The sequence below is a fragment of the Ursus maritimus genome, unplaced genomic scaffold (genome assembly GCF_017311325.1).
Source record: "Ursus maritimus isolate PB19 unplaced genomic scaffold, ASM1731132v1 scaffold_6, whole genome shotgun sequence".
NCBI classification, from domain to species: Eukaryota; Metazoa; Chordata; class Mammalia; order Carnivora; family Ursidae; genus Ursus; species Ursus maritimus.
In genome coordinates this window covers 15156663-15183277 of record NW_024426774.1, presented here as the reverse complement: position 1 = coordinate 15183277, position 26615 = coordinate 15156663, and the positions used below count along the sequence as shown (strand labels likewise).

The window sequence follows — 26615 nt, the reverse complement described above, 5'->3', positions numbered from 1 at the left end:
AATATTTCTAATAGTTAGGAGGCCAGTTGAAATGTAGGTACGGGTGCTTTTACGAGAAAAGGAGAAGAAAACAAATATGGGGAGCACCCAGTAGCATCTGCCCAAGCAGCCAGCAATAAAAGGCTTCAATAAAACCTCTCCTAACAGTAGGGCCATTCAACATCAAATGACAATGAGATATTTTACTTGCATCAGATTGGCAAAATAGAAGATGTCCAATAAATGCCAAGTTATATGGAGGATGTAGAAAAATGGGAGTTCTCATAACTGCTGCTGAGAGTATAAATTACTGTGGACCCTTTTGGAGAGCAATGCATCTAGAGAAATTAGAGCAATTCCTAAAAAGCTGAATATAGTTGTACCTAAAACCCAGCTGCAGCTACTTTTAGAGAAAGTCTCCCATGCACTCAAGGAGAAAGCTACGAGAATTGACTGCAACATTGTCTATGATATGGAAAAACTGGAAACAGCCAAATGTCCACAGATAAACGACCTGTGGCATAAGCATAAAATAAATGCCACAGCGATGAAGGTAAGTGCCAAATGTATCAACAGAGATAAATCTCAACACATAAATTGAGAAGACTCAATGGAATCTATAATGTTTCATTCATACAAAAATTAATGAAAAGAAAAGAAAAAAGATCATGTTAAGATTTGATAAATGTAGTAGTAGCCGTGTAGGTGTTTCTTATGTTATTATTTTGGGGGTATTGCTAGTGAGGTAGTTTTTTGCATTCTTTTTTATTGTAAAATATACATAATGTAAAATTCACCATTTAAAAAAAAAAGATTTTATTTATTTGACAGAGAGTACAAGCAGGGGGAGCAGCAGGCAGAGGGAGAAGCAAACTTCTTGCTGAGCAGGGAGCCTGATGCAGGACTCGATCCCAGGGCCCTGGGATCATGACCCGAGCCAAAGGCAGACACTTAATGGACTAAGCCACCCAGGCTCTCCCCATATATAGAGCTATATACAGATATATATATATCTAAAATTTAAAAAACTGAATAATAGAGTAAACTTAAAAATTCTCCTACACTGTCGCCGTCCCATTTTCCTCTGCTAGAGGAATTTTTTTTTTTTAAAGATTTTATTTATTTATGTGACAGAGAGAGAGCCAGCGAGAGAGGGAACACAGCAGGGGAGTGGGAGAGGAAGAAGCAGGCTCCCAGCGGAGGAGTCCGATGTGGGACTCGATTCCGGAACGCCGGGATCACACCCTGAGCCGAAGGCTGACGCTTAACGACTGCGCTACCCAGGCGCCCAAGAGGAAATTTTTTTTACAAAGTCAATGTACATTACACAGATGTTTGTTTGTTTTAAGATTTTATTTATTTATTTGAGAGAGAGAGAGAGCACAATCTGGGTGGAGAGGCAGAGGGAGAGGGAGAAGCAGGCTCCCACTGAGCAGGGAGCCCAATCCGATGCGGGGCTCCATCCCAGGACCCTGGGATCACGCCCTGAGCCAAAGGCAGACGCTTAAGGACTGAGCCACCCAGGCGCCCCATGCTTTTATTTTTAAAAAATTGTGGCCATACCATATAAAGATCACTCTTTAACTTGCTTTTTTCACCTAAAAATAGGCTTTAAAAAATGTTGCATGTCAGGACTTAAACACCTGCTTTATTTTAAAAACAGTTGTATAGGGGCGCCCGGGTGGCTCAGTCGGTTAAGCGTTAAGCCTATGTTTTGGGGCTCAGATCCTGATCCCGGGGCTCCATGCTCAGGAGGGAGTCTGCTTCTCCTTCTGTCCTTTCCCTGCTTGTGCCCTCTCTTGCTCTCTCTCTCTCAAATAAATAAATAAAACCTTAAAAAAAAAAGTGTTGTATAGTTTTCCACAGGGTGGGAACACTCACATTTATTTCACTTTTCCTCTACTGATGAACATTTAGACACGTCTGTTTGGACACTGGTGAAAACACTGGGAAGAGTAAACTCACTGAGGCAGAGCTCCCGAGCGGAAGGCTAAGTGCATTTCAAGTGCGGATGGATGTCGACTTGCCTGAGGATACCTGTGCTGGTTCGGGTGCCTAACGCAGTGAAGGGCAGCCCTGTGCCCAGGGTCCCACGCACGCCACGCAGGACCGGCCACCGCCCCGTTGGCAGCCGTGTGCATCTCTCCCGTAATGAAGCCCTGGGTGCCCATGGGAAGAATGAGAGGAATGAGGTGGGGGACACACTGGCCCTGCCTTCCTGGAACTTTCTTTCTCGTAGTGGGAAAAGGAAGGAACATTTCAGGCAGTTAGGGATTCACCAGGGATGATACTGAACATAGTTAATAACCCATGTTAAGAACACAAATCAGGATGAGGACCCTGCCTTGGTGCTTCCAGATGGGAGGCTAGAGGCCCCCTGCTCAGCCAGATATTAACCCTTTAGTTGCCAGATTTATGAAGGTCTTGGAGGGGGTGGGGGTGGGTCCCAAGGCAGGGGGCTGATGAGTACAGCAGGGATGGACGGCCATACCCGTGCATATGCGATGATGTCGCTGTGGCATGCCGAAGGGCTGTAGCTCTGACACAGTTTTCAAGGAAAAGGCTGGCTTGCTGACTTTGGACTGGAGCAGAAAGGTGGGCCAAAGGTGAGCCCTGACCCTCTACTTCCCTTCTTTTTCTCCATGCCTCCTTGGGACCCCTTGGTTGGGTCCCTCCTCTTCCTATCTGCCCAAAGAAATCCACATGGGTCTGGGGCAAATGTACTGTTGGAAAGAAACACTAAACTGGTGATTCTTGAAAAGATTCCATCAACTCCCGTACCCCCCGCCGCCCCAACTGTCTCTCTTTTGTGAAGTAGGGAAAGCAAGATTCCAAACTGACCTATTTTTCCTCCACATTGGGTTGAAAGGACTAGAGAACTAACTTCAGACCCATGGAGCCTGGCCCCGCGAGACACACTAAAAGGGCTTTTTAACCCACCAGGAGTCCCCGATGTCCCAGAGAGACCCTGCCTGGTACCATGCTATCGGATGATCCGTGATACCAAGGCACTCAGAAACCCCGCATTAGGCCCCCAAAACCCTGATGAGGATCTATCATCCTCCAAAGACAGACCTGGGGAAACAGACCCCAAAATGGGGAGGTGCCGAAGGTCAGACAGGTATTCAGAGCAGGGACAAAAACAGGGCTGAGTGCTGTTGGGGGGCATCATCTTTTAGTGCTCTGATAGGGGAGTGTGTCTAAGATGGGGAGGCAGGAGGCCGCATAGCTCTGGTCAAACCTGCTGGGTGGGTGAAGAACCCAGGGGCCCACAGCAGATTGTCCAGGCCTGCCTGCATAACCAAGACCCAGGAACGTTTATATCGTTTAAAAAGCAACACTGGGGACTGCTGAGAGGCCAAGAGACTTCAGGAGACCTTCTTGGTTCCCAGTTCAGGCCAATTGAGGCCGGCCTTGCCCACTGCCGGGAGAAGATGGGTGAGGAAGACGCCATCTTTGGTCTCTAGGTCCAGGTACGACGGTCATTCGGCACCAACTCTACCGCCTACCAGACTGCAGGCAGGTTCTTCCCCTTTTCTCTCAAGGGGGTTTGTGCGACACCCACAGGCCTTCCATAGACTTTTTGCACAGAAGTGCCTGATGGGTGCTGGAAACACTGAGGTGCAGGGCCTCTTAGGGAATCACGAAGGAGCGGGAACTCAAGCGGTGCTTCGCAGAGCTGCACGCCAGAGGAGGTCCGACCTGGGAAGAAAGCTCTTTATTTTTCCGTTTAGCTCAGAGGATGAAGAGGGAGGGCAGTCTTCTCTAGAAAGACACAGAAAACTTTTTTTTTCTTTTACAGCCAGTCCTGAGCATGTCCTGCTGTTCAAAGTAAGGCCCCAAGTTTTCAGCACTTTCTGGAAAGCTGGAGGAAGGCATGTGGGAACCTGTCCTTGGAGAAGTGCGGACGCCGGGACCTCTTCCGAAGCCGGAGGAGAGGAGGGGGGAGGGCTCCATCGGTTTAGGGCCCCATCACCTCGAGGCTCCTCACAGCCAGGAAAGTGTTCCGCCGCCAGGATCTGGGGAGTCTAACGCACCTGGAGGACGCTCGGTGCCCACGCCCAGAGGGCGCTGCAGACTGGCGCCCACAGTCGAAGACCGACGCCCGCCCCTCCCGCCCCTCTCCCGGACAGCGCCCCACTATTCTGGGCCGGGGCGGAAGGGGGTGCGCCCCGAACCCCGCCACCCAGGAGCAGCAGAGCTGAAACGCCGGGCACAACGGCCTGTGGGGACCACAGCTCCGGAGGAAGGCGAGGTTCTGCCCAGCGGTGCGAGAGGGGGCGGGGCAGGGGGCGGGGCCAGGACGCCGGGGGTGGGGCGTTCCAAGGGGGCCGGGCTGGGTGGCTCAGGGGGCGGGGTCCTAGGGGGTGGGGACTGGGGCTGGCCCGGAGACCTGGCGAGCTGGGGGTGGGGGGCTAGTTTTTGCAACGGCTAAGGGCCTGTGGGTTTATTATAAGGCGGAGCTCGGCGGGAGAGGTGCGGGCGGGAGCCGAGCGGAGCCGAGCGGAGAGGAATCCAGCTGTAGAGAGCAGACTGTAGCCGGCCGGTCCCACAGCCCTCGCCGTAGACAGCTGCGCGCGGGGCATCGCCCGAGGGTGCAGAGCCCAACGACCCGGAGGAGCCGGCCAGGAGCCCCGCGCAGTCCGTGCCGCGCGGCGCCGCCCAGATCCCCGCAGCCTGCCGCGCTCCCGCCGCCGGTCCGGGCAGCATGAGGCGCGCGGCGCTCTGGCTCTGGCTCTGCGCGCTGGCGCTGCGCCTGCAGCCGGCTCTCCCGGTGAGTGCGGCCCGGGGCCGGGCAGGGAGCGGCGGGAAGCCGGTGCTTGCAGACTAGCCGATGCCGCCGGCGGCACGTGGAGGGGGAGGGGAAGCGGGGACTTGCCTTCCCGCGCTGGCCCGGCGGGCCCGGGACCGTGACCGCGAAACCAGGGCTCTCGCCTCAATTGCCTCCGCCGTCGGTGGGCGCCGCGCCGGTTCCGCCGCTAAGGGCCGGGGGCTCGGGCGCCCCGGGGAGAGGAGCCTGCGCCGGGGCCCCATGCTCAATTATGTGAACCGGCTCCACTTGCGTCGGAGCCCCCCAGCCTGCGGCGCCGCCCGGGGTCGCCGGCTCCCCTCCGGTCACCCCGGGCACCACAGCGGCCGGGGCCCCCGCCGGCGACCCCGGGAAGATGCAGTGACCGAGGCCACAACGCCCCGCCCGCAGACCCTAATTTAAAGCAGACTCGCCGAGCCCGGGTGCCCGGCCCCTTCGGCGGAGGCAAGTTTGGGCGCAGCGGGGCCCGTGCGTTGGCAGAGGAGCCCCGGCCAGGGCTGCGCGGGGGTCGCGGTGGCGGCGGAGGTGGGGCCCTCGGCTTCCAGTCGGCGGCCCTAAGGGAGCCGGGCCGAGCTGGCAGCGGGAGGTTCCGGGAAGTTGGCTCCCGAACACCAGAGCCCTGCAGGAACCCAACTTTGGGGCTCCTGAAGTTGTGCTGCCAGCGGAGGGGCGCGTGCGGTGCAGGGCACGGCCGGCGCGGGCTGCGGCTTCCAAGCGAGTGGACCCCAGAATGGCTCTTCCCCTCCCCCGGCCTGGCTTTGTGCTGGAGCCGCGCGGAGGGAAGGCGGGTCCCTTGGCGCGCCCAGTGGAGCCGGGGGGGAAAGAGGGACAAATGTGGAGCCCGTGGCGGGGGGAGGAGGCCTTTGGGTAGGACTCCAGCCTCCACCTTTGGCGAGGGGTGGGTCCCCCCCTTTAAAGGGGATCTGGCCGACAAAGAGCATCCCGAGGGCCCCCAGAAAGTGATATTCCGCCCCCGCGCCGTCCGCTAGCCCGCCTTCCCCAATGGGGGCGCTTTGTTCTCGGCCCCTGTAACCCTTTCCTGGGAACCGCCCCGCAGCGCCGGCCCTGCCGTGGGCCGGGACCTGGGCGGCCGCCAGGTGTCAGCGCTGGCCGCCCGGTGTCCACGTCCACCCCCAGCCCCCACAGCCGCTGCAGGAGTCCCGGGGCCCTCCCCACGGGTTGGGTCGGCCATCCCCCGGGATGGAGAGGGGAGGTGCGGACGGAGCGGGGGGGCTCTTCCCCTTCCGGAAGTGGCGGTCTCTCGCCACCACATCTGGACCGCTGGACTTCCCTAGCTCTGGGTAAGGGAGGCACGTGGGCAGAGAAGGATCTCGGCCGGGGGGCGGGGGGAGGTGCCGGGTCTTCCCCTGGTAATGTGGCATCTGTACAAGTCTCAGCAACGCCGACCATCTGTGAGAGGGTCCCTCTACAGTAAAAGGACCTACCAGCTATTGAGAGCTATGGGGTATTTTACAGGGTCTGGCTCAGGTGAGGTGCTTTCCAGGCTCATCTGTGAAGAGCCCTCCCTGCTTTCCAGGCGACTGTTGTGTCTGGAAGTATTTTGAAGTCCAGCACAGGGTCCCTGATGCCTCTTGAATTGGGTTGGAGGTGGGGACCAGAGGCTGCCAAATCTGAGGGAGCCATGGGGACAGATAGGATTTCTGAGCTCTGTCTCCATGCATTCCTGGCTTTCAGGTCCAAGAAGTTGGCATCTGGCTGCTTCTCTCCTTAGGGCTGCAGCTTCTGTGGGACTCAGATGGTGCCTTGAATCATAGTTAATACTCCGGAGAAGAGAGTGGAGGTGTGTGGCTTACTTCCGCGGCCCATCTGGCCTTACCTGGCTGCTCCACTCTCTCCAGGCCTAAGATTGGGCCTCAGCAGAGACCTGAGATGGGGTTCTCCACCTCTTTCTAGCAGAATCGGGAGGAGCTCGGGTGGTGGTTCTTTTGCCCGCATTGGTGGAGGCTGGCATTCTCGTGAGCTGAGATCCCAGAGAGCCTGTTGACATGGGGGAGGCAGATGGTATGTGAGGTTCTCTGTGGACCGTGTTTCCCAGAGTTTCCTGTGTATTGGGTAAGGGCAGATGCTGCAGTAGGAGGCATTATATCTTACCTAGAAACTTCGACACACTACAGAGGGAGACACAGGACTGGGAGGCAGTTGAGTCTCAAGGGGGGAAGAAGGGAGTCTCATTAGAATGTGTTGGTGGGAGGGCTTCCTGGAGGAGGTGGCTGAGTGGAGCTTGAAAACCCTAAGCTTCGGAGTCAGATCTTGGCTTGGAGCTCAGGTTTTCCTTTTTCTTTTATAAAGCGTAGTTTGTTTTCTGTTTCCCAGCCCTGCCTTTTCCCTCTTACAATGGGTGTCCATGTTGGGTTTAAAGTGGGGACATAAAGTGGCATAAAATACCTTCCCCTCCTCCCTTCCTAAAAGAAATAAGGCAATGGGGTTTGCCTAAAATAAGAGGATGTGTCTACAGGTTGCAGAAATCTGGGCCTCTCCCAGGGTTCACTTTGGTCCCAGTGGGAAGCAGGTCAGAACCCCCTGGGGACCAGTGAGGTAGGGCGTGATCCTGGGCACCTGACTTTGAATGGGCAAGGGAAGTCTGCTAGGGCAGAAGGTTGCTTGAAACCACTCCCAAGAGACAAGAACAGGTTTGTCTAAAAAGGCTTCTGTGTGTTTCCCGTGGTCTTTTGTTTCTTCCATGTCAGAAAAATCGCTTGTTCTGGAATAGTTATTTGCTGTTTTCCTCTCCTTCGCTTTTCTCTTTCTCGAAAGGCATAAAATCCCTTTTTGCCCTAATTATGGGGGCTAGTAGAGACATTTCCCAAAGGCCTGGCAGAGTGGGTGAGGGGTGGGGGAGGCGCTAACTGCCCCCCCCCCCCCCCCCCCCCCCGCCCCGGGCTCAGAGCCTTCTCTAGGTGATGTCACTCCTGGCTTCAGATCCACCAGGAGGGTGGAGCTGGTTTAAGTCTCTACCTGTGGCTCATGGTGGGTTCCAATAAAACCTCATTAGCCGAGGCTGGTGGGGAGAGGGATGAGAAAGGAGAGAGGCCTGGAAAGAATTAGTGAAAAGCTTGAATTTTGTAGCATTTTATAGAGGACTATTTCCTATTGCAGAATTTTGGATCCTGAAATCCCTTGGGAATGAGGTATCCTTGGTATCCAGGTTTTCTTAGCTAAGAATCCATATTAACCTCAAAAGTATTCTTACTTTGGGCAGGACTCTGCTATATTCATTTTCCTTCCCTTTATTAACAGAAGAACACGAAACATAATCTACTCTGGGGATGCCGGGGTCCTTATTGCTGTCACTGTGTTACGTTAAGCATTTAGGGTTTGTTGAGCTCCGAAGAGCACTTTGCCCCTGGTGCAGGGTGCCCCCGGGTTCGTACGTTTTGAATTCTGGTTTGTTCTTTTGCTCTTTTTCTTCCTCCATCTCTGATAGCAGCCCAAGGTGACAGTTGTGGGCCTAAGTGTAGCAAGCAGCTTTTCTGTTCAGTTCTAACTTGCGCTTTTCTCCAGCAGTACTGAGACACTAAACAGATTTGAGAATGATTTCTAAGACGTGAGTTTTCAGTGCTGGGTGAGAGTTGTGCTTGTGCGTAACATTCAAGATCTGTGACACGTGCGGTGTGTGTCTTTGTGGACCCAGCTGGGACCCCTGCAGTATCCCTACTAGTACCTAGAATAACAAAGGCTGTCAAGGGAAGTGCTTACAGGCTTCCTCGGTGAACAGGTGTGAATGACCTCTGGGAGGAGGCCCCTGATGACCCCTGTGTTCTGACTCGCTAGTCACAGGTCGCCTGGACCTGGTGAGGCTAAGTCACTATAGGGCCCTCGTTCTCAGCGTGGATCCTGTCTCCGTCTCTTTACCCTGTTTGATGTGGATTGAAGGGCACGCATACTATGTGGCAGGCCACTGGATTAAGTAGAGCCCCAGGACGGAGTCTCAACCCTGCCACTAATTCACCGTGTAATCTTGGGTGGGTCAACTCACTTCCAAGTCTTGATGTCCTCTGAAAAGCGGACATCATACCTGTTCTCCCTGTCTTCTTTCTGTCATTTGCATATTCATTTCATAATGAGTGTTTGAACGTGTTTGGAAGTGAAAGTGCCAGAGAAAAAGGGAGCTATGGATGGAATTATAGTTCCCTTTGATTGAATGCCTCCTGTTGAGCGCTCAGTGCTTTCCTTACGTTTGTATTTCATCTTTACCCCAAACCTTTACGAGATACGTCCTTGTCCTCCTTTTGAGGATGGGGCCTATGGACGTGAGCCCCTCTAAGGGGCTGATGTGGAAGAACCAGGCTTCGTCCGATGTGTGGGCCTATGTGTATGGCCTGAATGAACTGATGGACTCTCAGGTGTCTCTGATGAAGCCCGGTATAGGAGGCTGCCTGAAACTTGCAAGGCCCTATGGGTATTTGCTGTTCCATCCCAGAGAACTGTGGGTGTGCGTGTTTTGGACGGAGGGGGCATTGGGCTGCTGAGCTGCCCAAATGGTGCCTTTGGGTGAACCCTGAGCATTGGCAACATCCTGGGCTTGGGCTGGGTTCACCCAATGGCTTAGGGGCAGGCAAGAGTGGCTCCCACGAGCCTAGGTCAGGAAACAGTGGGATCCATGAGAGCAGGGTGGGACATGCTCCCAGGTCTGATGCCCATGCAGGGACCATATGTCCTTGGTTTGGTGCAGAATGGCCTGATGGGGCGACTGTCCCCATGATTGGATGGTGCCTGCGTGCTTGTCCCCAAGGCAGCAGCCAGTCTCCACTGACTTTCATCTTAGGCACCGGGGAAATGATTTCGGAATTAGTAGAACCGTTTTTAAGCTTGGGAGGCAGGTCCCATGGTACCAGCCCGGTGATCAGACACCCAGGACTCCTGGCTCCTGGACTGGGCTCTCCTGCTGGCCCCCTCCAGCTCTCACTCTCGCTTCAGGAGCGGCCCTGTGAAGAACTGGTCATTAAATGATTTCTAGTCGTGGAACGCTGTTAGTTTTACAGAACAAACGATTTCCTGATTTCTTCCTTCTTTTCAACGACCAGTTTTGGAGTCTTGGGTTGAAAGCCCACCCCCCCTTGAGGGCCTGCCTAAGTGTGTCTAGAGAGAAGGAACGGATTAAGGGAGTCTGTGGAAAGAAGGCTTTTGGCGCCAGGATCCTGCGCCCTGGAATAGATTCAGCACGGTGTCATTTCCCTCCCAGCTGTTCCAGCAGACGTTGGGCTTTCGATGGGAGCGTGTCTTCTGGAACCTCCCTCTGAGCGGACTGGGAGTGCCCCGATGGCGCCAAGGGTGGGCAGGCAGGGATCCCTGAACACAAGGAAGCACGTTTGAGGCCACAAAGGCAAGACCCTGGGCCCGGGGTCACCTCAGCAACTGTGCGACTTCCAATCCAGGAGACACGGGGAGCGCCCCGCACAGCCTCTGGGATGGCCAGCTCAGTCTGCGTGATGGCTCTGCTTCGGCCTGTCCTCAAGGAGCTTATACTGGGGAGGGAGTAGGCTCTAGAAGGTCCTCTGTATGTCTGGGCCTGAGACAGGGGCATCTCGTTAGCTCCCCTGTTCTCAGTGCTCTGGGGCACAGAGGAGGGAGCTGGTGATGGCGGGCGGCCTGAAGGAAGGTGGGCTAAGCTTCCTCTGGAAAGTGTCCTGCTTCCAGTCGTGCTGTGCAGGTCTGGGGAGCCAGGGGTCTGCAGGGGCTCAAGTGTGTGGAGGCAGGCTTATGGGGGAGGGGAGTGCAGGGGGCAGTCCTGGGGCTTGGGACCACGGGTCAGGAGAGGGAGACCTGCTCCTCGACTCAGTTGTTTGCCCACTGATGTTTCCTGTGACTCTCGAACTTGGAGACTTCCAGCTGCACCCCCTTCTGTCTCTGGAGCTCCTTGAGGGTCTCTGTCCTGGCGTTTGTTTATGGCTCGAAGGGCTGCGTGGTCATATGTAGAGGTTGCTTCCCCTCTGGCCTTCAGTGCTGGGAAGACTCCTGTGACTCACCTGAGGGGTGCAGACCCCCCGAAGCTGTGTGTGTGTGTGTGTGTGTGTGTGTGTGTGTGTGTGTACGCAGGTGTGGGGTGGTGGGCCCGCAGCATGGGTTACAGCTACCCCTGAGCTTTGCTTGGGGGTCTTGACTCTGTTTCCCCATTGGGCTCTGCCGCTGGTTAGGCTGCAGTCTGTTTCGGGGGGAACCTGGTTCTCAGCTGCCTGCGGCTTCCTCTTTGGAAGCCAGGAAGCGGTCTTCCTCCGCTCTCTTCTTTTCCAGTGGACGTTTCCCTCTTTAGCTGCGGCTCTGATGCTCTCTGTCGCTGGCGTTAGAAGTCTTTGGAAGTTATTCCTCCAGAGAAGGGCGTCCAGGACACCTGTCCTTCCTAGTCCCAAGTTAGCCTCTCACTGGCCTGGGCAGGTCTTTGCCTCTCTGTGCCTCAGTTCTCCCATCTGCCCAAGGTGTCTCCTTCCCCTTCCTCTGTTCTGATGGCCGCGTGGTCGCAGAGACCTTGTCTTGGGGAGGGTGAAGGTGGCCAGGGTGGACTTGGCAGGGGCTTAGGGTCCTCTGCTGTTACTCTTCTAGGGACTTGGGACACTCCCTGCCTGAGGAGTCATCTGTGGGGGTGGAGGGCAGGGCAGGCTGCTTGGAGGAGGTGAACTTAGAGCTCAGTGTGGGAAACAGAGGTGGACAGGGGACCCTGGGCAAGGTCAGGCTTGGTGATGTTCACACACACCCAGGCATCCTGGCCACGTGCCCCAGGTCCGCTCATCAGCAGGAACGGAAGCCATGTCGGGCAGGTTGGGGCAGTGGGGCAGGCGGGCATGTTTATCGCTCCACTGTCAGCTGAGTCATGGTGCCAGGCCCACAGATCCTCCCCTGACACTCACCCAACCAGTCCTGACCATGAGCCCACTATGTGCCAGGCATGGGGTGGGGAGCAGCCCAGCGGGGCTGACTAAGGCTCTGCTGCCTGGCTTCCAGCCCTGGCCCTCCTCTTTGCTGCCGAGTGACTTTGTACAAGGGCCTCTCTTGGCCTCAGTGAGTCCATCTGTGAAATGGGGGGAGGGGTTAAAGAAGCTGAGGTGACCATCATTCATTGGGGTGTTCATGATGTCCTGCTGTGTCACAGGACTGGTGGGTGTCTGGGTGGGGCCTATCTCTGTTCCTGCTGCCTCGATCCCTGAGGGTCCTGAGCCCTCCCTGGTTTGACCAGATCTGAAGCCCAGGGCCTGGGCACCTGCCATGTACATAGCCCTGTGCTGGTGGGGAGCGGTCTACACCTGGTCCAGGGGCACACACAGGAGAGGATGGTCATGACTGGGACCAGAAAGGAGGGTTGGTCTGTGCAGACGGGCCAGAGGGGTAGTGACAGTAAAGGTCATCCACTGAGACAGGGTTCATCCCAGAATCCCACAGCAGTTTCTAATCAGGAGCTTGGGTCATTTTCTGGCCATGGGAAGTATTAGGGGAGGTGGTGCCCTGATGGGGGCAGTGGGAGTGGCCGAGGCTGCCAGTCCTGCTCTGGGACCATTCATGGCACCACTGATCTCCAGCAGTAAGAAAACTGTCCCACCACAACGATGCTGAATTCCCCATCTTTCCCACTTAGGGCTGCCTGGTACTTTCTGTGGCCACGCCGGCCCTCCTTGGAGGCCCTCTGCCCCTGGGTGGGTGGAATGTGGGGAGGTAAAGGAGGGAACTTTTGCAGGGCCAAGGTGCGCTCATCCACCCCAGACCCGGCACGTGCCAGCAGCGGGCGGCCCAGGGGGACGTGAGGACCGCTGTTTCCATGCCCCCTGCAGCACTGTGGCCGCTCGTGCCCGGGGCCTCGCCTGCCTGCTTGGGGCCTGGACTGTGTCGGCAGCACTGGTTCTTCTCTCCGTGGCTTGTCCACATCCCGGCTGCCCAGGAGACTGTCCAGGACCTTGGAGTCCCATCACTGGGGAGTGTCCCCGACGGGTATGGGATCAGGTTTGGGCTCGCAGGGCCCCAGGCTGCGGGTGTTTTGGGAGCCTCCGAGACTGTGGAGAGGCTGACATCACTCTACCTTCTCCCAGAGAGAACAGCTGGGGCATGACACTGCCATTTGCGGTGACCGCGCCTCCTCCGGGGTGCGTGCTGGGGACCGTCGGGGCAGCAGGACCTGCGGGCTGTGGGCCAGGCTAGGAGAAGGGGCACACCTCGGCCCAGGGGGCTCCTCAGGCTCTGCCCCTGCCTCCTCTCCCTGCCCCCACAGGCACTCTGGGAGTAGGGGGTGGGGGTGTCTGGGGGAGGAGCACAGTTGCAGTGTTTTCCTGGGGTCATCCTGGTTGTTGTAAGGTCCTGGGAGGGCCCTAAGGTCTGGGTCCTGGTCCTGGGAATTGTGTGAGGAGCGGAGAACCTGTGACCTCACCACCCCTACCTCTACCCACTGCAGAACAGGGCCATTCTTCGAGACCCCTACCTAGGGCCTGGGTGTCCAGGGAACACCCTGGTCCACCTTTCCTCCCAGTGTGATGGCAGCAGTCTGAGCCTGATTGCTTGGGTCTGCCTATCTTTGGGGTAGGTTCTGAGGCCCTGTAGCTGTGGGGCTGGGCAGGCCAGGTGGGATCTAGAACTGGCGGGCTAATTGGCATAGTGAGTGTCCCCGGGGACTGGAGCAGGGAGAGGTGTCCTGCGGAGGCTGGGAAGGGCACCGGACATGGAGTTACCAGGCTCCATCCCATCCTCCCTGTGTACCTCAGGCATGGTTCTTCACCTGTCTCTAAGCCTCAGTCTCCTCTTCTGTAAGTTGGGGGTTTTCGTCTGCCTCAGAGGGCTTTGGAAGAGATCCCAGGAAGTAATGTATGTGGCATGCTAGAGAGCCCCTTCCTTGCCTGGGCTCAGAGGAGCAAGTCTAGGGGCGCCTGGGTGGCACAGTGGTTAAGCGTCTGCCTTCGGCTCAGGGCGTGATCCCAGCGTTCTGGGATCGAGCCCCACATCAGGCTCCTCCGCTATGAGCCTGCTTCTTCCTCTCCCACTCCCCCTGCTTGTGTTCCCTCTCTCGCCGGCTGTCTCTATCTCTGTCAAATAAATAAATAAAATCTTTAAAAAAAAAAAAAAAAAAAAAGAGGAGCAAGTCTAGGGGAGTTTTGGGGCTGACTCTGGGTAGGGGGTCCCCTGGGGAGAGTCCCTGATGGCTGTGGCTGGGGGAAGGAGTACAGTCTGACCTGGCCTGGGCGTGTAGTCAGTTCATGGGAGTGGCCAGCTGGCCTTACTCCGGTGTGCTGATACCAGAGGGTCTGAAAACATGCCTTCTGCCCCTTCTCAGAAACTGGAACCTTCACCGGCAGGCCAGACTCTGCTCGGCTCTGCCTGAGCCTCTCCAGGGGCCGGCTCCTGACCCCGACGAGGTGTGGGCTGGGCCAGTGGGCGGTGGGAGGAGGCCGGACCCAGGGCACCTGGGCAGGAGCTCAGGCCAGCTGAGCAGGACCCCCCCACGCTGTGGGGGGACAGTGGCTTTTCCCCAGAACTGCAGACTGAAGGTCGCCTAGGAGAGGGAGCTGGGCTAGGCCAGGCTGCGGGATGTTGGGGCAGGGAGGGCCCCACTTCTATGGTCCTTCCTTCCGCACTTTCCCCTTTGCCACCTCCCATGGAAATGATGGCTCTTTCTTCCTGAGGGTAAGAGAGCCACATGGTCCTCCCTGAAGGGTGGCTGACAGCATGCCTGCTGGATTGCCTGGCCACAAACCCTCTCCCTGGCTCTTCATTGGCTGTGTGCCCTGGGACTAACGACATGTCCCCTTTGCCTCAGTTTCTTTATCTGGAGGATGGATGTGGTCCTGGAATCTAAGGTTATTGTGAAGATTAATTAATTCAGTTAAAGTGCTTAGATTAGTGCCGGGCACATATAGTACACAATAAATATTCGCTGTGATAACTAGTTTTTTTCCTAAGGTCTAATTCAGGTATTTCTGTTTTTTGAGTAACCCCCAGCCCAGGTTAAAGCCTGAGGTTCTTACTGCCACCCCTGAGTGCCCCTGAGCCCTGGGCACGGTGTCAGGGCTACTCCCCCTCCTGGGTGCCTGCGAGCTCCTAAGACTGGGGCTGCATCCGGGGTCTCTCTTCAGCTGCCTTAGCACCTCCCAGGAGCTCAGCGCTGGGCGTTCGAGGCTCTGCGAGCCTTCCAGCCCTCAGGAGGCCGCTGGTGGATGATACGCTGACAGTCACAGGGCCTAGGCTGCTCTGCTTCTGTCTGAGGTGGGAACCCACCAGTAACCTGGGGAGCAAGCTCAGCCTATTCAGACCTGGTCTTCGCGGAAAATTCTGCCGTGTCTTGCTTAGGCCCAAAACTCCCAGTTCCACTCTGCCATGGTACCCCCGTGGGACTCCTTCAAGGACGCTCTGTCCTTCTTGTGTCTTTGTCTGGGTTTCTAGCTGCCTCAGTGTCTAATCAGTCTGAATCGTACTTTGCCCCAGAGGCAGGTTCCCAGGCTAGCCCATTCTTCTGCATGTGGGAGGAGAAGCCATGTATGTCTGTAGCTCGAAGTGGGAACAAAGGGAATTTAGTCTTTCTTGGGTATGGAGTTGGCTGGCAACCATATTCTGACACAGGTTGAAAAATTTGCTCTTGGCATCTCCCAGCCCCTCTTTTGTAATCCTTTCCCATCCTCCATAGCTCCTACCCACCCGCAGTGCCCCACTTCCAGAATGGGCCCCTCCCCCGTTAGAGCTGCTTTATACTCTAGTGTGAGTGACTAGCACCAGATAGCCTTCCCAGAGGCATTTTAAAGGAGATACTCTGCAACTGCGGGGACACCGATTGGGTAAATTTGGGTGAGGAAGAGTTCCCCTTCCCTGCGCACACAGCTGGAGCCCTGACTGGTTGCAGGTGTGTCAAAAGCTACAAGTTTCTGCCTCTGTGAAACCTGAGGATACTTTATTTAGATAGAGCAGGGGGAGGGTGTCTCCAGAAGCCCACGTGCCAGAGGTGTCAGGCCCCCAAGCCTAGTGGAATCTGGGGGTTAGTCAGCTAGAGAGGAGCACAAGGGGCCCCTCTGAAGGGTGACTGGGGAACCCTACACTGAGCTTCTGGTCTTCGCTGTCTTCTTAGGATAGCCAGGCCTGGGGAGGGACGGGGCCCTGGAGGCCTCAGCCGCTCCCTCTGTCCTCATGGGTTGCCAGTTGCCATCCCAGAGCCCCTTTGATTTGGAACATCTCCAGCACCCTGCCTAGGCTGTCACCCACCTTGGGAAGCTGAGAGCAATGACCCGAGTCCCTGCGGGCAAGTGCTTTCCCACCGTCTTACCGTGGTGTGTCCTCCCCCGCTGAGCACCGTGGTTGTGGTGCACCCCTCAGGTGGACGGCCTCCTGTGGCCGCGGCACCTGGCTGCCCCTCGAGGGCAGGCCTTGACTTCCCAGCCATAGACTGGGGACTAGGAGCCCCTTTGCCGTCACTCATTGGACAGATGGGGAGCTAGAAACGGCATATTTTCCAAGGTCATCCAGTAAGTTGGGAACAGAGCCCAGGCTAGAACCAGGTTTTCTTGGTGTTGGGTTTGGTCACTTTCCCCTGGCCATCTCTGTCTGGCTCCCAGGGCAGCCCGGCCACAAAGGCTGGCAGGGCCAGGCTGGGCAGCCTTGCTCAACGCCCAGCCCAGGGCGCTGGCGGGCGGGTGGGGAAAAGCCGAGGAACTGGTCTTCCAGCTCTGCGGCCCCACACCCAGCCCTCAGCTGGGCCCGTTCTGAGACGAGTCCCAGCACGTGGGCTGTGAGGCGGGCGCCAGCTCTGGGGAGGGGTGGGTATGGGGGTGCTGGTGGCAGCTCTGACCCGGCTTGGGCATCGGGCCTGGCGCTGGCTGCCGGGATCCTCCCTCCCTCAACGCAGCCTTGTCCTCTCCGGGTACTTGACACAGGCGGAACGGGCCAGGGCAAAGGGCTCTGGATCTTGACCTCATTTCCCATCTGGAAAGCCCAACATTTAGTGCCATGGGAAAGGCTACTGTGGAGGGGCTTTCAAGCTGGTATGGATGCCGCCCCGCACCCCGGCCCTGCCCTGGAACCCCCCCGCGTGGGGAGGTCTGTGTCCCAGTGGCCGTGTGGAGACAGCTCAGGCAGGTTGTGTGCGTGAATGGGGGAAGGGTACCCAGCGGGGGTCCCTGGACGTGCTGATGGGGGGGTGGGGGCCTAGGCGCCCTCATGGCTGCTCAGGGTGACGGCAGACTAAGTCCCTTGTCACCCGGCTGCCCTGGGCCATGCCCATCACGCCCTCTGCAAGTCCCAGCTTGACTTAGTTCTGGAAGAGAGACACTGAGCCGATAAATCACTGCCTGTCAGGCCGGAAACGCTGATGGGGCTCTGAGGCACTGGTGGGGCCCCCACCTCCTGCGAGTGTCTTCACTGGGGGAGATTTCAGGGTCTTGAGGCCAAAGCTGGGAGATCTGTGCCTCTCAGGGCCCTAGGCACGTCTCCCTGGCAGCCCCAAGTTAGGAAAGGAGGCTCCTGAGAGAAAGGGATTTAGCCGCCACCGCTCGGATCGCCTGGGGCCGGAGAGAGCCCGGTGTCTTCTGGGCCCTGGCCCATAGTCCTGCCCCTCCCACCTACCCCGGCCTGGCTGTCTGCGGCCACCGTGTCACCCCTGTACTGCTCCAGCCCCACTGACAAGGAGTTGGGGCCGCTGCTCCCATGTCCTAGCCTAGCCTGTCAGAGCACTAGGGGGGTTGAGGGTACTCTGGCCAAGCCCCTTATGTTGTCTAGAGAGAGGCAGGGAGCTGCCCAGGTCACCTAGCAAGGGGGTAGTAGAGCTGGATGTGCCCCTGGTCAGGCTCTTTCCCCCGCCAACCCTGGCTCTGGTCCTTTCCCTGAGACCCTGGATGCAAGATGCTTTGGGTTTGACCTGCCTGGCCCCTTGGGTCCGTGCTTAGGCCATGTTAGCCGGGGCTAAGGGAGGGCGTACAAACGATGCCCCCGACGAGGAAAGCCATCACAAACCCCACTGCCTTAGGGCACCAGGGTGTTCGGAGAGCCCTAGGAGTAGGGCTGCGTGTTCTGCAACATTCTCTTCCCCTGCCACCCCCTCCCCCTGTCTCTCACCCCATCTCCCCGGGCAGGCAGATACCCCTGAAAGACTGCAGTGAGGCTCTGCATCATCAGAAATGCAGAGAATGTTCCAGAGCCATCTTGGGTCCCTTTGCCGCTAGGGCTTATTTACGGGGTTCTGTTGCTCTTTGGTATCTCTTCCCTGGACACGACCTGAGTAAGGGTCTTGGGACCTTTGCAGGGGTTTGCCTTCCTCGGCGCCCAGGCCCTGGGCAACTCTGGGCTAGAAGTTTTCCTGTCCAGGTGAGTGTTCTCCAAGTATAGTCTGCATCCCACCCATAGGACTGGGGACTTTGTTCAACAGCAGAGTCCTGGGCCTTTGCCCCAGACCCACTGAATCAGCCTCAGGGATGGAGCTCAGAAGACGTCATCTCTGGTGGGCTCCTGGTGATTCTCAGGGACGCTGAGGAAGAGAGCCCCTGGCCTGGACAAAGGCGATGGTTTGAATGTCCCCTTCGGTCAGTTTGGCACCTTGATGCACAGGTCGGGGGTAAAGGCTGGGGTTTTGTAGCTCTGAGACCTCAGGCCCCAAGAGTTATGAACTCTAGGTGTGTGTTGAGGGGGGAACCGGTCCCATTTCCTTAGTTCCGTAGATCTGACCAAGAAACTGAGGGGGTAAACATTTCTAAAGAAAATATAAATCTGTTCACCCTCCTGAGAATGTCTGCTGCCTCGTGGGATCTCAGTGGGTGGGAAGGATGGGTGTTTGTCCTGTCATGTGTGTGGGGCCCACCTGCCTGTTGACCCCACCGCTGGGCTCTTGGAGCCAGTTGGGGGTCCCTCCGGTCAACAGCCCCAGAGGCAGCACCAAGGCTGACTGCTGAGGAAAAGCTGTGGCCAGCCCTTTTCTTTCTGGCTTCCCTTGAGACGAGTAGGGCTGTGGATTCTGTGACTTGGCTCCTACCACCGCAGCAGCCCGGGCTTTGTCGTCCCGCTGGATAAACAGCGACCGGCAGGTACCAGAACCTCCCTGCCTGCCGGACGGTGAGCCTGCCACTGTCCTGAGGTCCCCGGTGTTGCCGAGGTTGGTGACATGGCACTGAGCACTGTCTTACTCTCCCCAGGTCTGCCTGGGGGCTTCAAGGCCCAGCCCTTGTGTCCCCTGGAGGGTGATCCTCTGTGCCCCAGCCACCCTTTTGGAAGACCGAGGTCGGGTTTCTGGCTGTGTGCCCTGGGAGCTTGCCAGGACCAGGGCTAGACCACATCTTTTCTCTCCAAAGCCCCTGGATGGTATCCCCTGAGATTTGCTGTCCAGGACCGTGTTTAATATCAGTCCGTGACCTTCTTACACGGTGTTGTATTTCTAGCAGCATGTTCCCTGGAGAACAGCACAGTCCTGTGAACTCAGGAATGCTTTCTAGAGGATTCGTGCTTTATCCACTGCTTAAGTCAGGCGGCAGGTGACACATGGTTAGTGACTCAGGGTGTGGGTTGGAAACCGCAGGTCTTTGGACCTGTTGGCTGCAGTTGATGGGGTGGCGGGAGTCTAGGGAGCAGCTGGACAGGCAGCCTCTTCCATTCGTCCAGAGTCCGCCATCCTCGCTCGAACCTCTCCGACATATCCACTTGGTATCCTGACTTGTCATCGATCCTACCATGGAGCTCTTGTCCCCGAGATGTCTTAGAGGGATGCTGCCACATGGCCTCAGGACTCTTGGCCAGCCAGGGCAATGGGTGGAGGTCGGATGGAGGTCACCCAGGAAAGTGGCCTCTCTATGGCCGATGCAGGGTGAGAGCTTGGCTTGGCTTGAGGCTCTGCCTTCTTGAAGCTCCTCTCTTGGCCCTCTGCCTACAGGCTCCCGATCTGTTCTTGGGAGTGGCTGGCCAGCCCGATGCAGACTCCCAGCCCTCGGCAGCTGTGAAGTGTGGGCTGGCACCTTGGTCCCCTTGGCTGCTGGGGTAGGGGTCAGGGATTCTTACTCTGTGACGCTCTCCTCCCGTGGCACGGGAGCCTGTGGCCGTGTTGATGAGACTGGCATCTTCGTGTACGTGCCGCAGAAGCGCAGACAGGCGCCTTAAAGTGGATGGGCCTGCTAGGGGGTCTTTCGTGGCTGGGGGGAGGGAGAGAGCTGGGTAGGTGAGGGCGAGCACCTGCAGCCATGGCCCTGGCCTTGGGCAAGTCCCTCACCTTGTCTGTTTCAGTTCCTTATCTGTGCGAGAGCTGATCTCGCCCTGCCTGCCTCAAATAGAAGGGTAAAGGTGGAAAGGGATAGAAAGTGTTTCCCGCGTGGGAGAATGCCTCAGTGTCTCATACCCTCTTTCCTGCTCTGCTGGAGCCCTGACTCCGGGGCCCCTCTCAGTCCCTCCAAGTGGCTTGGGGGTGGCCAGACGACCACTGTGGCCAAGATGGGAATGGGCTAAGTTCCTCTCATACTCCATGCGTCTGCCCCACGACATCCGCCCTCCACTGAAGCCAAACCTGGCTTTGGCCTAAAGGCTGGTGGGCTTCTAAGGGTCTGGAGCAAATCGGCCCTTACTTTGAGCAAACCAAACGTGTGAATGTTTAGATCTTCCCATAGGGTTTTGGTTTGTTAGATGAAAAGCTGGTCTTCCTGGGACTCTGCAGAGATTAAGGAACCCCATTCAAGGTGTGAGCTGGCCTGCTGCTGGAGGTGGGTTCCAAGCTGGGCCGAGCTGTCCCGGAGCAGCCCTGAGCCGTGGCTGCGGGGTGGTCCCGGAGGGACCCAGGGCAGAGGCAAGGCTGCCAGAGAGCCCTGCATGCAGAGGCCCTAGGGACAGCTGGCCACAGGCTCTTAGCACAGCTGCCTAAGTGAAACCGGAAGTCTCACCCAAAAATGCCGGAGTCATCTGGCACCTAGCGATCCAAGTTCAAACTCAGCAGTTTCTGCTCATTTCCTCCCCAGGGAGTTGAGGGCCTCACTAGGGTTCACGCTGGAGGGGTTGGGGAGGTCACTGCAGCCCTTCCCCTGCTGGAGACCCAGCCCTGAGAGGGGAGGGACTGCCCTGAGGCCAGGGAGCTGGTTTCAGCAGAGAAAGCGTTTGCTTAAGAGCTTGTTGTGTAAATAAGATCGCACAGGGATAAGCTGAGCAGAGTTGAGGGAACAAATTGTTTTTAGGGACTGGGCAGATTCCGTCTTACCTGGTGGTGAAAGAGGCCCTGTTCTTGGGAAACTGCTAACCTGCTGGGGCTTCTCCGGTAGGTGAGAGGCTGGGCCTCCTGGGTGTCTGCCTCCCCTCACCTGTGAAATGGGGCCTGGGCCCCAGACTCTGGCTTCTGCTGGAAGATGCCGCTCTCCTGACAGTACAGCCGAGGCTGCTCTGGCTGGAGCCCTGACCCCCACGTGGAGCATCTTCTCCAAGGGAGGGAGGCGGTGCATTGGGGGGAGGCGCTCTGCTCATCTTCTAGGGCCTCCTTGGGAGCGCTGAGGGCAGGCAGAAGCATTGGGTGAGGGGAGTGGGGTCTCAGGGAGTGTGGGTGGGTGGGGGGGCCCCTGAATGCTTGTCCCCCCCCCCCCCCCCCCCCCCCCGCCAAGCTGCCCTGTGGGCAGTAGTGTGCTGCGGGCCTGGGACGGGAGTACGTTGGGGTGGGGGTACCCATTCTGTGCCTGCCCAGTGAGCAGTATTCTTTGCTCCTGAAGGGTACAGGCTTAGGGGAGGCGAGGGGCAGCTTCGAAGCTCTGTGGAGACAGGACAGGTGTTGGGAGCACCATCTGGGGACAGTGTAGGCAGGATGTGGCCTGAGGTGCAGGTGGGGGACAGGGATGAAGAGTTCGTGTAGATGGGCCACGAGAGCCCAGACGGGCCCTTCTGGGGCCAGAACATTTTTCTTGGGGGTGGGGGGAGACGTAGAGTTTGCGTTTTGTGCTTTCAGAGGAAGCTCAGTGGTATTTCTAGCCTGGTGGTTTCTACACGTGTCTGAAGCTTCCCTCTGACCTGAGCCCCTGGATGCGGAGCCCCCACCTGGTCCAGCTCTGCCCCAGGCAGCCTCAGGAGGCCACGGTCTTGTCTGTCCCTCCCTGCTCTGTTCCACTCTAGCGTGAAGCTCCGTGGCCTGTGGCCAGGACCCAGGAAGGCCTCTTGGGCTGAGGAGGCCTCACTCCCTGGAGCCCAGCCTTGGGTTTCCTGTGCCCCGGCTCCGTCCTGCCTCTCTTCTGAAACCCCACCACCTCCATCCCACCTCTTCCCAGCAGGCGCCCGAGTGCTCGTATCCATGCCGAGCAGCTCTCGCTCCCCGAGTTGGCGCAGCGGCGGCTGTCGGTGGGGTGCTGACCGCGGGCCGGGCTCTGTTAGGTCCTTCAGGAGCATCCCCTCAGTGAATTTCTGCAGCAGTCCTGGGACGTAGATATTACTACTGTCCCCATTTTACAGATGGGGAGACTGAGGCCGTAAGAGGTTTAGTGCTGTCCCCAGGGCTCCTCAGCTAGTCAGTGGCCCAAGGTCAGGGGTCTCTAACCCCGGGCACTGTGAACTGTCCGGCTTTGCCTGTTTCTTGTGTTTGCTCGGGCCCCTGACGTTGGGCCCTCCAGAGATGGCTGTATCACGAACTCATCTGGGTCAAAGGCTTGTTGCTGAGCAGGACCCTCATAGCTACCCTTCCTGCCACCTGGCTGTTGGGTCTTCCCTTCTCCAACTGAGTTCTGGAGCTAGCGTTGGGGAGCCCTCCACCCCCCCACATCGCCCTGCTCCAGGCTCCTCTGCAGGCTGCTCGGCTCTGTGGTGTGTCTCGCCTCCTCCCGGGCCCACTCTTGGTTCTGTGGGTGCAGCCCCAGCCTCGGGAACCGCCCTCTGGCCTCTGCCGCCGCTCAGAGCTGCACCGGGCGGACAGGTTCTGGACGGCGGTTTGCGCACACGGTCCCCACCAGGCCCAGAGCCCGTTCGTTGGCGCCTCCTGAGTGCGGGGCCTCCCCTAGATCGGTCTCATTTGTCCCCAGCCTGATGGGCACCCTGTCCTTCCTTTTGCCAGGCGGCCTGGGCCCAGTCCTTCCCATGGATGAGAAAACAGGCCAGGTGTGGGATGGAGCGCAGTGGCCAGGCCTGGGGCTGTCCTGTGTGGGCCACCCTGCCGCAGCACAGACGCCTCCTTCCGTGCCCATCTCTGACCTCTCCCCACCGTGAGGCCCTCGGTGTCCATACCCTGGTGCCCAGCATGCCCGGAGAGTGCCTCTCTGGAGTCATGTTACTGGGGGATTGTTCCTGGGGCTCCAGAAAACCCCAGTCTTGGACCCTGAAGCTCCCTGGCCAATGGCCCCAAGACCTGATTTTCAGTGTAGGGTGAGCTGACAGGGTCCCACTGGGGCCACAGTCTCTGTTCCCAGTAATGGCGTCTTCTGCTGCTTTCCTAAGAGCAGACTGAGCTGCTCGGGGCAAGAGCCCCGCCCCCTCTGGTATGTTTTTGCCCGGTCAGCACCTGGCACAGGGCTGTGTTGTCATAGCATTCGGGGGTGCGTGGGGGACCAGAGGGCTGCCCTGAGCTGAGGGCCCCAGGGCCACACACAAAGGTTTCCTTCCTGTGCCGTGTGCGTGTGTAGTGGGGGGGCTCACTCAGCTGTTCTAGGACAGGGACCCCAGAGTAGCAGGGCCTCGGCCAAGACTCCACTCATACCCCTTTCTGATCTTTTTACAGCAAATTGTGGCCACGAATGTGCCCCCCGAAGATCAGGACGGCTCTGGGGATGACTCTGACAACTTCTCTGGCTCCGGTGCAGGTGAGCTGACATGAGGGGCCCCCCAAGATGGCAGTCAGGCGGCCCCCCTGGCTGGGTCTGGAAGGTGATGCTAGGGTAGAGAATGGGGTCCACACTGCAAGGAGAAGGCATGTCTGGGTTGGGGGAGTGAGTGTTGGGGTTTCAGGAGCCCCCAGGGCTGTCCACTGCAGACAGACCTGGGCTTGTATTCTCCTGACTCCCTGGGCAACCTTTGGAAAGGTGGACTTCTCCGGGCCTCTATTTCTTTATCTGTAAAATGGGAAGATATCTTGACTTCATAAGACTGTTAGGAGCTGTAAGGTAACACAGAGCCTGGTGGGGTATGGATCTTCCATAAACGTTCCCTGATCTTCTCCTATGTCCCCTTTCCCTGGGGGAGTGAAGTCCTTGAGTGGGAGGGGATCAGAGAGGCCTCCCAGAAGGAGGGGCTCTTGAGCAGGATTCTGGAAGAGGCTCGAGACCATCCATGGGGAAAGTGGCCGAGGTAGGGGCTTGGGAGCTGGAAGGTAGGACCCAGGCCTCTGTTCTTGGGGGGGGCTGGGCCTTTCTGGGGGAGAGGGCTGGTGAACAGGGAGGGGACCAGGAGGTGTGTGTACTGGGAACAAGGCCTTCAGGCTCCTGAGAATGCCCCCACCCAGGGAGCGGGCTTCAGCAGCCATAGGAAAGCGCCTTCACCTACGGCCTTGATGTGTTATGGCTCTAGAGACCACGCTGTCCCCAGGCACGAGCAGCAGGAAAGGGCAGCTTTCCTCATCCGTTTTGCAAAGCGGATTTCACCTCAGCTCTACCCTGGGGAAAGAGCTTCTCATGAAAGGGTTTGCTGTCTGGCCTGGGCGTCAGAGGCCAGGTCCTTGCCCAGGCCTTCCTCACTGCGTGAGCTCGGCTGATCTAGACGTTCTGGGCGTTCCCCGCTCCAACGAGCTCTGCTTCTGGGCCTCCAGGTGCTCTGCAAGACATCGCCCTGTCACAGCAGACCCCGTCCACCTGGAAGGACATGGCGCTTCTGACGGCTGTGCCCACGGCTCCAGAGCCCAGCGGCGCGGGGAACACCGCCGCCTCCACCTCCGTCTTGCCCACGGGAGAGGCGCCTGAGGAGGGAGAGGCGGTGCTCGTGGCTGAGGTGGAGCCTGGCTTCACCGACCGGGAGAAGGAGACCACCCACCCGCCCAGTGAGACCACGCCGCACCCAACCACTCACCGGGCATCAACAGCAAGAGCCACCACGGCCCAGGGGCCTGCCACCTCCCACCCCCACAGGGACATGCAGCCCTCGGCTCCGGTGGGACCTGGCCAGCTCGACCCTCACACTCCCAGTGTGGAGGACGGAGGTCCTTCTGCCACCGAGAGAGCCACGGAGGATGGAGTCTCCACTCAGCTCCCGGCCGGAGAGGGCTCTGGGGAGCAGGTGAGTGCCCCCTGCTATAGTCCTCTGTGTTCCCAGCGTGGCTGCTGCCGCCTGGGAAAGGACAGTGCATGGCGCTGAGAGGCACTGGCTCGGTCATGGGCACACCCACTATCCTGTGTCCTGTAAGCACGTCCCATCCCCGCCGTGAGCACAGGGTCACGAGGTCCCACCTGCCCCCTGCCTCCAGGGCCGAGCCCAGGACAGGACAGACTGAATAGCAGACTAGAGCAAAGGAGTCCTTCAAGATCGCCTGCAAGAGGGCTTCCCAAACTTAAGCGAGTGTGAAAGTTCTACTCGCTCTAACTTTCTATTTTACAGTTATGGTGACTTTACACTTTACATTAAAATGAGTGTATTTCTTTTCTTTTTAAAGATTTTTATTTATTTGTCAGAGAGAGGGGGAGAGAGAGAGAGAGGTGTGGGCACACAAGTGGGGGGGCAGGGGCAGAGAGAGGGAGAAGCAGACTCCCTGCTGAGCAGGGAGCCCGATGCGGGACTCGATCCCAGGACCCTGAGATCATGACCTGGGCTGAAGGCAGACACTTAACCCGCTGAGCCATCCAGGCATCCCCCAGTCTATTTTCATGTAAATACATGGGCCTGGTGTCCCTTGATGTGCTGTCTCTGCCACAGTCAGGGTCTGGTGTGATAGGATGAGAGGTACCGGCTTTGGGGGCCCAGGAGGTCTGGATTGGCTGGACCTGAGCTGGTGGCAGTGGTGATCGGGAGGCCCCAGCTGCTGCTGGGTTTGCAAATAAAACTGAACGCTGCTGCCGGCAGGGGCCCACCCCAGCCTGAGACCATCTCTGCCTCCCGTAGGACTTCACCTTTGACCTGTCTGGGGAGAACATGGCCGGGACGGCTGTGGAGCCTGACCAGCGGAATCAACCCCCAGACCATGAGGCCTCACAGGGCCTGCTGGACAGGAAGGAAGTGCTGGGAGGTAAGTTTCGCTCAGGTGGGTGGGAGGGGGACTGTAGTTGTCCCTGGAGCCAGGCTGACCACGGCCACCATGGGGGCCCCGCCTGGTGTGGGGGGGACCGTCACTTAACCCACGGAGCCCCACACCGAGCCGGCCTGTCTGCCCCCAACAGGGGTCATCGCTGGAGGCCTCGTGGGGCTCATCTTTGCCGTGTGCCTGGTGGGTTTCATGCTGTATCGGATGAAGAAGAAGGACGAGGGCAGCTACTCCTTGGAGGAGCCGAAACAAGCCAACGGCGGAGCCTACCAGAAGCCCAGCAAGCAGGAGGAGTTCTACGCCTGACGGGGACTGTGCCCCTCCTCCCCCTGCCACTCGCTAGGCCCCCACTTGGCTCTTCCGTGAAGCACCGCAGGCCCTCCACCATGCGACCTCCCCAGCGCCCTGCGCACGGACCCCCGGGCACGCTGGGGGCTCTCCACTCTGCTTCTCTGACTTCTGCCTGGAGACCTGGGTGCAGGGGCTTTCTTGCGCGTGACCTTCCCACCACAGCCGGCACCTGGCATCGCCTTCTTCTGACTCAGTTTCTCCAACCTGGAGCAGCCCCTCCCCAGGCCCAACTCTGGAGGGAGAGGCGACCCTGCCGCTGTGGCCCCAGCTGAGCCCGCTGGCTGGGGGCTGGTACATCTGTAGCACTTGCTGGCGGAGACCCCCGATTGGGGGTCTTTCCACCCCCCAGGGGCGGGGAGAGGAGTTCAGAGCTCCATCGGATCCACATCGTTTTGCGGGGGGGGGGGGGGGGGG

The 26615-nt window shown here is 58.2% G+C and overlaps 1 protein-coding gene across 1 annotated transcript; it reads left to right on the top strand.

Annotated features, from left to right (window-relative positions):
* The first annotated feature begins 4551 nt into the window (after nt 1-4551).
* On the top strand, nt 4552-26588 carry SDC1 (syndecan 1). The gene is made up of 5 exons (XM_040622917.1): nt 4552-4753; nt 23406-23487; nt 24429-24892; nt 25712-25835; nt 25987-26588. Exons 1-5 carry the CDS (start codon nt 4688-4690, stop codon nt 26154-26156), a joined length of 906 nt encoding a protein of 301 aa, XP_040478851.1. The 5' UTR covers nt 4552-4687; the 3' UTR covers nt 26157-26588.
* Nucleotides 26589-26615: the final 27 nt, after the last annotated feature.

What these genes read in the sequence shown, in the direction of transcription:
- SDC1 (XM_040622917.1), top strand. Translation starts at nt 4,688, where the DNA reads ATGAGGCGCGCGGCGCTCTGGCTCTGGCTCTGCGCGCTGGCGCTGCGC. An exon ending in GCCTGCAGCCGGCTCTCCCG is followed by an intron (nt 4,754 to 23,405) that starts GTGAGTGCGGCC and finishes ATCTTTTTACAG; the next exon opens with CAAATTGTGGCCACGAATGT. An exon ending in CTTCTCTGGCTCCGGTGCAG is followed by an intron (nt 23,488 to 24,428) that starts GTGAGCTGACAT and finishes CTGGGCCTCCAG; the next exon opens with GTGCTCTGCAAGACATCGCC.